The sequence below is a fragment of the Electrophorus electricus genome, chromosome 25, assembly GCF_013358815.1.
Source record: "Electrophorus electricus isolate fEleEle1 chromosome 25, fEleEle1.pri, whole genome shotgun sequence".
Taxonomy (NCBI): domain Eukaryota; kingdom Metazoa; phylum Chordata; class Actinopteri; order Gymnotiformes; family Gymnotidae; genus Electrophorus; species Electrophorus electricus.
The window spans coordinates 5,968,500-5,980,999 of NC_049559.1; the positions used below are offsets into that span (position 1 = coordinate 5,968,500).

The 12,500-nt window shown below is 45.3% G+C and overlaps 1 protein-coding gene across 1 annotated transcript in view; it reads right to left on the bottom strand.

Moving 5' to 3' along the window:
• The window catches only part of kcnh3 (potassium voltage-gated channel, subfamily H (eag-related), member 3), a 94,212-nt gene that overhangs the window by 8,563 nt on the left and 73,149 nt on the right, over positions 1-12,500 (bottom strand). The window contains exons 9-10 of the mRNA XM_026995907.2: positions 9,954-10,153; positions 8,053-8,302 (exon numbers count right to left, since the gene is read on the bottom strand). Of these exons, the coding sequence (XP_026851708.2) occupies positions 8,053-8,302; positions 9,954-10,153 (450 nt within the window). The remainder of the gene's footprint in view (positions 1-8,052; positions 8,303-9,953; positions 10,154-12,500) is intronic.

The window sequence follows — 12,500 nt, forward strand, 5'->3', positions numbered from 1 at the left end:
CAACACGCCACCTTACGGGCACGGCCGTTGTGCCCCAGGCGGGCCGGTATTACACCCATAGCAATGCGCGATGTCAGTCCAGTCCTCTCTCTGCACAGCGTGTTTATAAAGAGGAATGTGTTATCATTATAGCCTGAAAAAACCCTGTCCTGCCCCGTTTGCTGATATAAATATCATTTTTAAAGGTTCTTCTCGTATAGCACTGCTAAAACAAAAGGCAAATTCCTTTTGTGTAACTCTGGTAAGAAAATAGTTTTGTGTTTTTGAGGTAAATAAGCACAAGGACACACAAAGCTTAAGCGGTACAAGAACGTTTCTGCTTCTGCACTTCAGCTGAGCTGTACGGCTGACTAAGTCAGCCAGAGTAATGCTGACCGGAAGACTGACGTGAGTGTTAGAGGACAGCAGGCATAAAAACACACTGTGGTCAGGGGCTGAGGGTCCATAAAAGCAGAAGCATATTCTGTGCTGGTGGTAGACCCACTCATGTATGCTGTCCAGTTACTGGTGTATCTCAGGCTGTGTGTGTGTGTGTGTGTGTGTGTGTGTGTGTGTGTGTGTGTGTGTGTGTGTGTGTGACGGCGCGAGGGAGGAGGATAAGGGATATGGTAGAGGAAGGAAAGAAAGAGGTGTGACTCTTCCTTCATCCTCCTCTTCCTCTTCTCCATGGCCAGTGACACCGAGCACTTACGGCGCACGCAGGAACCAGACAGGTGCGGACTGAGAAATATTCAGAAATGGAACCACAGTAAGTCCCATCTCTCTTAAATAAAACACATACAGACGTGTGTGTGTGTGTGTGTGTGTGTGTGTGTGTGTGCTGTAGCAAGCAGATAAATATGACCCAACTAAAGTGTGTCAATATTAGATAGACGTCTAAAGTCAGGGGGCATCATCTCACACTTTGTGAGAGCTTTGGCATGATTTACAGAGTATTCTACCTGCAGTCCTAAAGTGTAGCTCTGTCTCTACAGTGTCACTACTGCACTCTGCTCTCTGGGCATGCGTGATTTCTCATATCGATCTTTTATAAAATATCTTCTCTCTCTCTCTCTCTCTCTCTCTCTCTCTTTCTCACGTTTGACATTACTTTGACAGACAGTAGCTATACACAGCAAGAATATGAAACATGAAGAACTTGAAATCATGCTTGCGTTTGGGATGCGGTAGAAGCCGTAATGGCGTGTGGAGAGGACGACTGTACACGACACTTCAACTCCAGCAGCAAATCTCTATGTTTCTGTCAGTTACATAGCAGTTGATGGTGCATATAGGCACAGTGTGGCATGTGTGTGCGGGTGTGCGGGTGTGTGGGTATGTGTGTGGTTTCAACTCTGTCTTACTTTGTTTTTCCATCTGACGCCAGTCTGGGATGAAGCTTCTTCTGTTTCTCCTGCTCTCTGCGTTTCCCACCCACATCTGTCTTTATTTCCCTGCCCCTCTTGACTGTGGTTAGAAGGGTCAAGTCGTCAAATCGATGTTACCACAGGGCTCTACGAGTGGTACAGGATACGTGTGTGATCCCATTAAAAATTCATCCTCACATCCCTGGAACGGTCGGCCGTGTAGATGGGTGTAAGTGCAGGCTAGCCACCTCCTTTGTTTTGAGTCACATGGCTTCATGATGCCCATGCGCCCCTCGCGCAGACGGAGCCTTCATTCTCATGTAACCAGCTTCTATAAACAAAGTCTGGGTGCCATGCGTGGTGTTTGTGTTCGTGCGCCAGCACAATGTGCACTAGCACGACGTGCGCCAGCATAACGTGCGCTAGCATGATGTGTGCCAGCATAACGTGCGCTAGCATGACGTGGACCAGCAGCACAGATGAGGATGTGAGTGTGCGTGGGTCTTTAAGAGAATGAGCTCAGAATGCACAACTGATATTGATGTGTTTATCTCCACCAGCACACCGTGTTCTCTCTGTATCTCACTCTTTCTTACACACACACACACACACACACACACACACACACACACACACACACACACACTTTTGATGTGCATGCGTGAGTGTGTCTATGGTTCTTCCCTTTATATGCTAGCCTGTATTAATAATCAAAGTGTTTGAATAATGCAATGACCATCAATTATTAAGACTGAGGGGCGAATTGATTAGACCAACCGATGGGTCCCTGGCAACTAGAGAAAAACACACAAGCGCGCGCACACACACACACCTGTTTGTGTGTTCATACAGGTCATTGGTTCTGCTCTGTGACCTTTAAACATCTTAACATTGACAGTTCTGCGACTCACAAGCCTAAAGTAGAATGATATAATTAGAATAGACATGAGTGATTAAGAAAGTAGATTACAATGGTGCCCTCCTGCATGAAGGAAAACAAACATTTTAGGGACCAATTATGTAAATGAACACAGATTATTCTGTAATATATTCATACGACACGGTTGTCATTCGTGAAGTTGAGTGCAAGTACAGGTGCTCAAAATGACATTATACATAAGGTCTAGTGCAAATAAAACAGGTTAAACGTTAACTGTTACAGATAATTAACTGATGAGTGGAATTCATATGACACCTAATTGAAAACACTTGTGTCTGTGAAGGAGATTACAGATCCAGACTGTTACCTTGTGTCTCTGATGGAGAGAGATTACAACCGCAGACTGCTGTCTGGCTTGGTGTGGGTGTAGGCCACTTAGTTTCCACTGTCTCGTGCAGGGAGAGTGGAAGAGAGTATATAAAACCAGATTGTGTGTGTGCTTTGTGTGTGTGTGTTGTGTAAAGGTGATTCACTCTTACATGATGAAAAGAGAAAGATCAACAATGCATCATTTATAGCCTGTCCATGTTTGACTGGTACTTCCATCAGAGCAGTACTGGCGTGCACTGGGTAGGGTGGGGTGGAGCTTCTCCTGTGATGGTGGAAACGCAGCTTCCTTCCCCCAAAAGAAAAAAAAGGGCTCAAAATGGCTGCTGGGTTGTACACTGTCACAAATGGCCGCCCTCCTGGCCTTCCAGTTTCCGTGGTTTCCCTGTCATGTCACTGTTTTCCTGTACTTCCTAGATGTTCCATTCTGCAGTTTTGTCTTCTGCAGTTTTGACTATCTGAAGACCTGTATCTGCCTGAATGTATGCATGTTTCTCCGGGTTCTTCCTAGCGTCTTTGTTGTAGCCTGCTTCTCGTGTTTGCCTTCGTGTGTTTTTGGTTTGTCATGTATTCTTGGAATCTCTATGTTGGCTCTATGACCCTGGAATACCCTAACGACTCCGAGTCTGGATTTGCCCCTAATAAATCTCGCTCTTCTCCGCACATGCGTCCGATTCCTTACTACTCACCGTTACATCTACTAAAGCCTACAGTGTCATAGTCTAAACTTCTAATCATAGACCTATAGATTTTTAATTATAGACATATTCCAAATATAATAGAGTAGTGCCTAGTCTCAGTGATTTATGCTTATGTGCAATTAAGAGTAAATGAAATAAAGTCCATGGCAGTAATAGAGCAAAATATAAGAGAGTCACAAACATCACGCTTCTTTGATAGGCACTTTAAAGGCAATATTTAAGGCAATCAGCTGCCAAGCAATTAACAGATTAGCTTTATTACTGACTGTTCGTGTTAAGCAACGTCACTGTAATAAATGACACTGCACATATTCTCTGATCCTATTTATCCTTACATCTATAGAAAAGAGATACTGACATCTAGTAATCCCACTCGTAAGAGCAAGAAACAGAGTTGAACCAGAGCGGAGCGTCTATACTCAGAGTCCAAGTGCTCTGTGCGCCCAGTAGAAGGACAGGGATGGCCTTACAATAGCTGTCTGGCAGGAGGGTACACAGTATGGCAGCTGCTGGACTGTGTGACCTTCAGAAGCTAATAATGTTCAGATACTGAACGCAGCGCGAACGCACACAATATGACACAAACTACAAGTCAACACATGGGAGGGGCGGGTGCCGTCCACCCACAGTCGGAAGGTTTATTAGGAATAATGAACCGGCGGGAAGATATTGAAAGAGGCTTCCTGGATAATTGAGCAACATGGCAGCTCATCTGTACTGCACATTGTAAACTGAAATCTCTCCGTATAGACAAACTCTGGCCCATTTTTATTTGATTTGGTTCAAAGTCTTCTGTTACAAGGCAGCACAAGACATTGAGTCTCTAGTCCTTCACTTGTGCGATTAACCTTTTAGTACCCAGACGTTTACCGATCCGTATTCTAATATGCAGAATATATGAAAGTTTACAGCTTGTTAGCTATGGTTGGCAAATGTATTATTTATCATGATCCAATCCTAGAAGCATATAAATACCATAACGTTTGATTAGAGAAACTGCAGGAGCTACACAATTCCTTTCAGCTCCGGGTGAGATGAGGCTACTGGACCTGAGTAGCCCACATTCACACTCAGTTCAGCACACCCCCTCGGTTTACCATTCCCACTCCACGTACCATTCCCACTCCACGCACCATTCCCACTCCACGTACCATTCCCACTCCACGTACCATTCCCACTCCACGCACCATTCCCACTCCACGTACCATTCCCACTCCACGTACGATTCCCACTCCACGTACCATTCTCACTCCACGCACCATCTCCACCCTGTTTATCATTCCCACCCTGTTTATCATTTCAAGAGAACTGACCTTCAATAGCCAAATGCCAGCAGAGCCGCCTGCTTATACAACATTGAAAGGAACGGCACCTCAGAGAGATTAAAAACATGGATAATACTATAACGTGTGTGCGTGCGTGTGTGCGTGCGTGTGTGTGTGTGTGCGTGTGTATGTGTGTGTGTGCGCGCGTGTGTGTGCGTATGTGTGTGTGTGTGTGTGTGTGTGTGCGCGTGTGTGTGCGCGTGTGTGTGTGTTTTGTGAGTATGGTGAATGAATAATGTCCATTTCTCTGGGTCAAGCTACTAAGTCTTGTCCATTAGAGAACCAACCCAGGTGCAACGCACAAATAAATTATGCAATTAACAAGCCTAATAAAGTCATGTGAAAATGAGGCAGTCGTGAGTCTGAGAGACAAAGAGCAGCAAGGGGAAGGAAAGATTCAGTTCAGTAGAGCTGAAAATGACAGTTCCACGCAGATATGGTGGGTGGATGAGGTTTGTTTGGTTAAATCAGTCTGGGTTCAGTCTGGGTGCTGGTGCTCGTGCCTGTGTGTGTGAGGGAGGGAGAGGGAGAGAGGGAGAGAGAGAGGGAGAGAGAGAGAGAGAGAGAGAGAGAGAGAGAGAGAGAGAGAGAGAGAGAGAGAGAGAGAGAGAGAGAGAGAGAGAGAGAGAGAGAGAGAGAGAGAGAGAGAGAGAGAGAGAGAGAGAGAGGCGGATTTGTCAAAGCCATTCATGATAGTTAAAAAAAATGTTTTTTCTTTCAATCAAACTATGCACCAAGCAGTTCAAGACATGGAAATGTTTGTGCATTTGGCTGTGTGTGTAATGTTTAATTAGCTGTATACGTGTGTGTGTGTGTGTGTGTGTGTGTGTGTGTGTGTGTGTGTGTGTGTGTTCGTGCCTGCTTATTTAACTCTCTTAGTACAATCAATACTAACAGGTGCGCAGAATTTTAAATAGACTTTTAAATCCCTGCAAAATTCTAAAATTGCTAACTGACTTTAATTCATAAAGTGATATGTCTGTCTTTAAAAAGGTTTACAGGCTGACAGTCTAGCACAACTCTTCGTAAAAGTCAATAAAAAAGCCTTTTCATAACTTATTCTCCAAACTCTGGCCATCTATCCAATGATGTGGAGCACGGTTTCAATAATGAGAATAAATAATGTTGTTTTCATTTTCTGCACAAATACTAAGTGTGTTATACCACTCACAAAGCATGCTATGTCTTTTTTGGAGAGTAGCAAAATAACACACTTGTCAGAATGCAATACAAAAAAAAAAAAAATTTGCCTGGCCTGTAGAACATATTTAACACTTACATCCAAAGCAACTTACAATCATGGCTGAGTACAACTTGAGGGTTAAGGGTCTTGCTGAGGGGCCTAACAGTGGCAACTTGGCAGTGGTGGAGCTTGAACCAGCAACCTTTTGATTACAAGTGCAGTACCTTGACCACTGAGCTACCACTACCCAGACAGAAAATGAAACTGACAAAAATACTAGAAAGAAATGGATGTTAAACTAACAAAACTACTGACAAGAAATGAATGTTAAACAGACAGCTGAAGTGAAGGTCAGATCTATGTGACCAAAAACACCCTGTAGTACACATGGCTAAATGCTTAGAAATTGTTGAGAACGGCCAAACATATTCTTCTAAATGGACCCACAATTTGCTTTATCTTGTGTGAATTCAGTTCTTTTCAGCTTGTACTTATTAAGGCCATCCTTACAGACGTATCTAACAGGTCTGTGCAGTCTGCACAAAAAAGAACACTTTTAACAGTCTCACGGAAGTATGTATATTCACGGAAACTGTCATTATGCATAAAAAGGTGTTTCAATGACCTGCCTATCATGCTTATTGTGTATAAACAGTGAGGTAGATGGGGATGGGTGTGTGTGTGTGATATTTTAATATCCTTGAGGAGACAGTGTAAATGTCAACACTGCTTATGTGGTAGACAAAAACCCACACACAGTAAAAAAAAAAGAAAAGGTTTCTACAGGTTACTGAGGTTACAGGCAGGGCATGGGCAGACTCACGGTTAAGGTAAGGTTTAGTGGTGGGGTCTGGTTAGGTTTAAGGTAAGGTTTAGTGGTGGGGTCTGGTTAGGTTTAAGGTAAAGTTTAGTGGTGGGGTCTGGTTAGGTTTAAGGTAAGGTTTAGTGGTGGGGTCTGGTTAGATTTAAGGTAAAGTTTAGTGGTGGGGTCTGGTTAGGTTTAAGGTAAGGTTTAGTGGTGGGGTCTGGTTAGATTTAAGGTAAGGTTTAGTGGTGGGTTCTGGTTAGGTTTAAGGTAAGGTTTAGTGGTGGGGTCTGGTTAGATTTAAGGTAAAGTTTAGTGGTGGGGTCTGGTTAGGTTTAAGGTAAGGTTTAGTGGTGGGGTCTGGTTAGATTTAAGGTAAGGTTTAGTGGTGGGTTCTGGTTAGGTTTAAGGTAAGGTTTAGTGGTGAGGTCTGGTTAGGTTTAAGGTAAGGTTAAGTGGTGGAGTCTGGTTAGGTTTAAGGTAAAGTTTAGTGGTGGGTTCTGGTTAGGTTTAAGGTAAGGTTTAGTGGTGGGGTCTGGTTAGGTTTAAGGTAAAGTTTAGTGGTGGGGTCTGGTTAGGTTTAAGGTAAGGTTTAGTGGTGGGGTCTGGTTAGATTTAAGGTAAGGTTTAGTGGTGGGTTCTGGTTAGGTTTAAGGTAAGGTTTAGTGGTGGGGTCTGGTTAGATTTAAGGTAAAGTTTAGTGGTGGGGTCTGGTTAGGTTTAAGGTAAGGTTTAGTGGTGGGGTCTGGTTAGATTTAAGGTAAGGTTTAGTGGTGGGTTCTGGTTAGGTTTAAGGTAAGGTTTAGTGGTGAGGTCTGGTTAGGTTTAAGGTAAGGTTAAGTGGTGGAGTCCGGTTAGGTTTAAGGTAAGGTTTAGTGGTGAGGTCTGGTTAGGTTTAAGGTAAGGTTAAGTGGTGGAGTCTGGTTAGGTTTAAGGTAAAGTTTAGTGGTGGGGTCTGGTTAGGTTTAAGGTAAGGTTTAGTGGTGGTTTCTGGTTAGGTTTAAGGTAAGGTTTAGTGGTGGGGTCTGGTTAGATTTAAGGTAAGGTTTAGTGGTGAGGTCTGGTTAGGTTTAAGGTAAGGTTAAGTGGTGGAGTCTGGTTAGGTTTAAGGTAAAGTTTAGTGGTGGGGTCTGGTTAGGTTTAAGGTAAGGTTTAGTGGTGGGTTCTGGTTAGGTTTAAGGTAAGGTTTAGTGGTGGTTTCTGGTTAGATTTAAGATAAGGTTTAGTGGTGGGGTATGCTAATGTTTAGGGTGATGTTAATAGTAAGGATTGGACTTTGGCTTAGGGTTAAGTTAAAGTTAAGCTTAAAGTCAATGAATGTAATTTTACACCCAAACTTAACACCTGACAATAAATAAATAGATCCATTCTTCTCTGTTTGCATGATTGTCTAACTGCATAAAGGTACACGCGCGTTTGACTTACCCAGTATGGCCAGTACGGTGTTGTCCTTCAGCACCTCCATGGAGCCGGAGCAGACGAAGTAGATGGCCTGCAGAGCATCGCCCTGGCGGATGAGGAACTCTCCGGGTGCGCAGAACGACGTCTTGATGATGAGCGAGAGCGAGCGCAGGCACCCGCGGCTGGCCGACTCGAACAGCGGGAGCTGCAGAAGCTCCTTGTTCAGGTGCATGGCGATGTCAGCGCGCAGCTCATCGGGAAAGTCCTTCAGGAGCTGATTGGAAGAGAGAGAGAGAGAGAGAGAGAGAGAGAGAGAGAGAGAGAGAGAGAGAGAGAAAGAGAGAGAGAGAGCATGAACATAATGCATTTGGGCGAAGGATGGAGAAGATTTGTAGTGATAACAAGAGTTGGGTCTTCACTCAGCCAATGCAGGATTACAGTGTGAGGTCGATGGGTGTATGCAGTTTTATGTATTGTGGCTGAAATCTAGCTCGATCTGTCAAATCCCCAGTTAACATCAGTCTCAGTACATTCACGCATGCTTTACAGTGATAAATTGGCTGGCTAATGTCTACACTGAGAAGAGGATGCATTTCCTTTGGGTGGACATTGACTGATCTGTGTGCGCATGTGAAGGAGAGAGAGAGAGAGAGAGAGAGAGAGAGAGAGAGAGAGAGAGAGAGTGAGGGAGAGAGAGAGAGAGAGAGAGAGAGAGAGAGAGAGAGAGAGAGAGTGAGGGAGAGTTTGATTCATGAGAGGTTTGATTTGATTAAATCCTTCAGCAGAGTGACCTCAGCAAAACAAGGTGGGTTTAGAGAAACTCAGTCAAAGAGCCAGGAGAGAAGGGGTGCAAGGGGCGTGAGAAGAAGCCGACTCTGTGGGAATAGGAAGGAGACTGAGAATCCGGAGGCCAGTCCATCAGAGAGAGGAGGCGAGAGACAAAAAAGAGCAAACGGTGAGATACAATGCATCTTGAGACAGATTTTTCCTCTGAGAGGAAAATTGAAAAATAGAAAATAAGAGATAAATAGACCCAGCAATGATCCACATCCATCAAAGAAATGTCGGAAACACGGGCATGGAATGTTGTCTTTGGCTGGATTTACACCCATGTGATGAACTCTGTTTGATTTCTAAAGGGACAGAATAAGATACCTGTGGAACACATCATTTTAAGTAGCAGGAACAAATCAGACCTGGAACAATAGCTTGTGTACTTCTGTTTGCAAAGCTCAACATGTTATGATTATATATTTTAAATATATGATTATGAGATATGAATTGTTAAGCACACGCTTTCCTTTGGGTTAGGACAATATTATTTGCATGCTGCAATTGCACTAGAATTGCAGGGATGTGTCATAATGATATATAAAAATAATCTTATTTGACGAAATAAGATGTGAACCCTTATTTTTATTAACTGGTGGTGGTTTTAGTGACTGTTGAATGCTTAGAAATCACAGACTCATAAGGATTTATCAGCTCAGATCATCAAAACAGTCCTGCCCATTGGCAAGATGGTACTTTGGCACCTGCTCTAACTGCTTCAGTTCAGCAATAATTATGGCATGCCTGGTGCGAACGCACACCCAAGGTCCTGCGTTTCCATAGGACTCACTTGGCCATATCTAAAACACCTTGAAAACACAGAACATGTTCTGCTTTGCCTTCACTATGTCACTGTGCATGGTCACGGCCTGGTTAAGATCTGAGGCAGAGGCTGTGCTGTGGGAGTTTCTCTCTGATTGTGTGTGTCGTGTGTCAAATAAAAACTCTCTTTAGCTATCACAATATAGAAAACCTAGACTTAGAGAAATCTCTCATCACGCCGTAAGACGCGTTTATACAGAAATCCATGTAAGTCATAGAGCAGGCATTTGGCCCACGGCTCAGCCTGGCGGAACGCCAGCGCCCCGACCCACCTCGCTGACGTCGATGCCGTTGTTGACGGACCAGGTGGTCTGGAAGCACTCCAGCATGCGCTGCTCCAGGGCCTTGGGCAGCCGGTGCACCCGGATGAAATCCTTCAGGTCTTTGGTGCGCGTGTGGTAGAGTGAGCGTCGCGAATACATGCGCTGGATGATGGCCGTCACGTTCCCGAAAACCACGGCGTGCATTAGCGCTGGGCACAGAGACACAAGCAGAGGAGCGCGTCACGGTCATGGGCAAAGTAAACGTACCGCGGAGTGGGTAATGCAGGCTCGCGACGGGCAGGCCGGCGGAGACGCCGTGAAAACCTTCATCGGTACGATTGTCATCACCCTCAGCGTACAGACTCCAACAGGGAGCGTGATGTAAATGATGGCTATGATCATCGCCCTCGCGGCGTGGGAGCAACACGAAGAGTGAACCACAGCACGGAGGGAAGTATCGTGACAGACCAACACTCTGCAGCTGAACACCTGCGTGCATCTGTCTGTCCCTCGCAGCCACAGAAAGACACGGCGGAAGAGCAGAATCAGAGCCAGGAACAGACAGACTGATAGTTACACGCGAAAAACGTACACAGACGGACTGACAGGCCGACAAGCGTGCAGCACGCAGGTCGTCAGAACCTCGGTGTCTGATCAAACTTTAAACCGTGAGTATGACAAGCACAGAGAGACTGGGGTTCATGCCCCACTTCCTCTGCAAGACACTGGGCTGTTACACAAGACTGCATTCAACTGTTTTGTTTTTTTTTAAACTCAGTTCTTCAGTCTGACATGTCCTCTTTTCATCTGTTTGTCTAGGCAGCAGGGTGGTAGTTCAACTACGGCTTTGTTCTGCCTCTGGAGTGTTTTCCACTACTGCTGTGTGTTCCCAGCCTGGATGCTGCTTGCAGCCATCTACAGTGCATCTGCAAAGACCATCATTTCCTTTATTCCTCACGTTTCAGAACACTTCTGAACTTACAACCACAGGTCTAAACAGCAGGAAGAACATTTACTCCCAGATAAAGGAAAGGGCTCTTACCACAAACTGCATCTTATTGACTACCGCCACATTGCGTTTAATGTTTTTAAGTAAATCTGCATGCTGGTAAGTATTTGAGTGGGTCCGTTGTTCAAATAGATGAAAAGATATCAGGCAAACCCTCTGATCTCTGTTCAGAAAAGTACTGTGATGCAGGATTTAGTAGGGTAGTATAGTTGAAGTAGGCAGAGATGTTTGTCTATGTGTGTGTGTGTGTGTGTGTGTGTGTGTGTGGATGCAGACAGGTTTTGTCTGCTATGGGCTGTGTTACATAATTAACAATGTGTACTTGCTGGCTTCCATTTTGGTAAATTGTTTATATATACTGTGTGTGGTAGTCTACTGTGTTTTGAGCTAAAGTGTTTGTGTGTGTGTGTGTGTGTGTGTGTGTGTGTGTGTGTGAGTATGTATGTGTGTGTGTGTGTGCGTGTGTGTGTGTGTGTGTGTGAGTGTGTATGTGTGTGTGTGTGTGTGTGTGAGTGAGTATGTATGTGTGTGTGTGTGTGTGTGTGTGTGTGTGTGTGTGTGTGTGTGTGTGTGTGTGTGTGTGCGCGTGTGGTGTAGGTGGGTGGTGCAGCAGCTGTCAGCTGCCTGGGACAGTAATGGCGCTTAGTGCTTAGATTTGATGGCAGATTCAGTATCTAAAATTTGTGTGTGTGCATGTGTGTGTGTGTGTGTGTGTGTGTGTGTGTGTGTGTGTGTGTGTGTGTGTGTGTGTGTGTGTGAGTGTGCGTGTGAGTGTGCGTGTGTGAGTGTGTGTGTGCGCGCGTGTGTGTGTGTGTGCGCGCGTGTGTGTAATCCCCTCAGGACTCTTCCCCTCCGCCACAGAGGACATGGCGCCTCAACGGGTCCTGCTGTCTTGTCATTTCTCCTTCCTCCGTCCACACACTCCTCCACTAGCTCCACTCCTCCATACACACTCCTCCATTCCTCCACTAGCTCCACTCCTCCATACACACTCCTCCATTCCTCCACTAGCTCCACTCCTCCATTCCTCCACTAGCTCCACCCCTCCATTCATTCACACACACACTTCTCCACTAGCTCCACTCCTCCACTAGCTCCACCCCTCCACTAGCTCAACTCCTCCATTCCTCCAGTAGCTCCACCCCTCCACTAGCTCCACTCCTCCACTAGCTCCACCCCTCCACTCCTCCACTAGCTCCACCCCTCCACTAGCTCCACCTCTCCACTCCTCCACTAGCTCCACCCGTCCACTAGCTCCACTAGCTCCACTAGCTCCACCCCTCCACTAGCTCCACTAGCTCCACCTCTCCACTCCTCCACTAGCTCCACTAGCTCCTGTGTGTAGCTGTGTTTACTGGTCCACTTAGTATGCAGTACCTCCTTCTTTACCGCTAACGCCTGCCGGTCCTGGGACGCTGGTCCACCATACGAACAGGTCACCACCTTCAACTTTGTAGCAGGAGGAGATTCTTTCTAGGAACAAACCTTGATTTTCACTGCATCATGTTATATTGTATAAATATTTTAAGGAAACAGAAAACATTGCA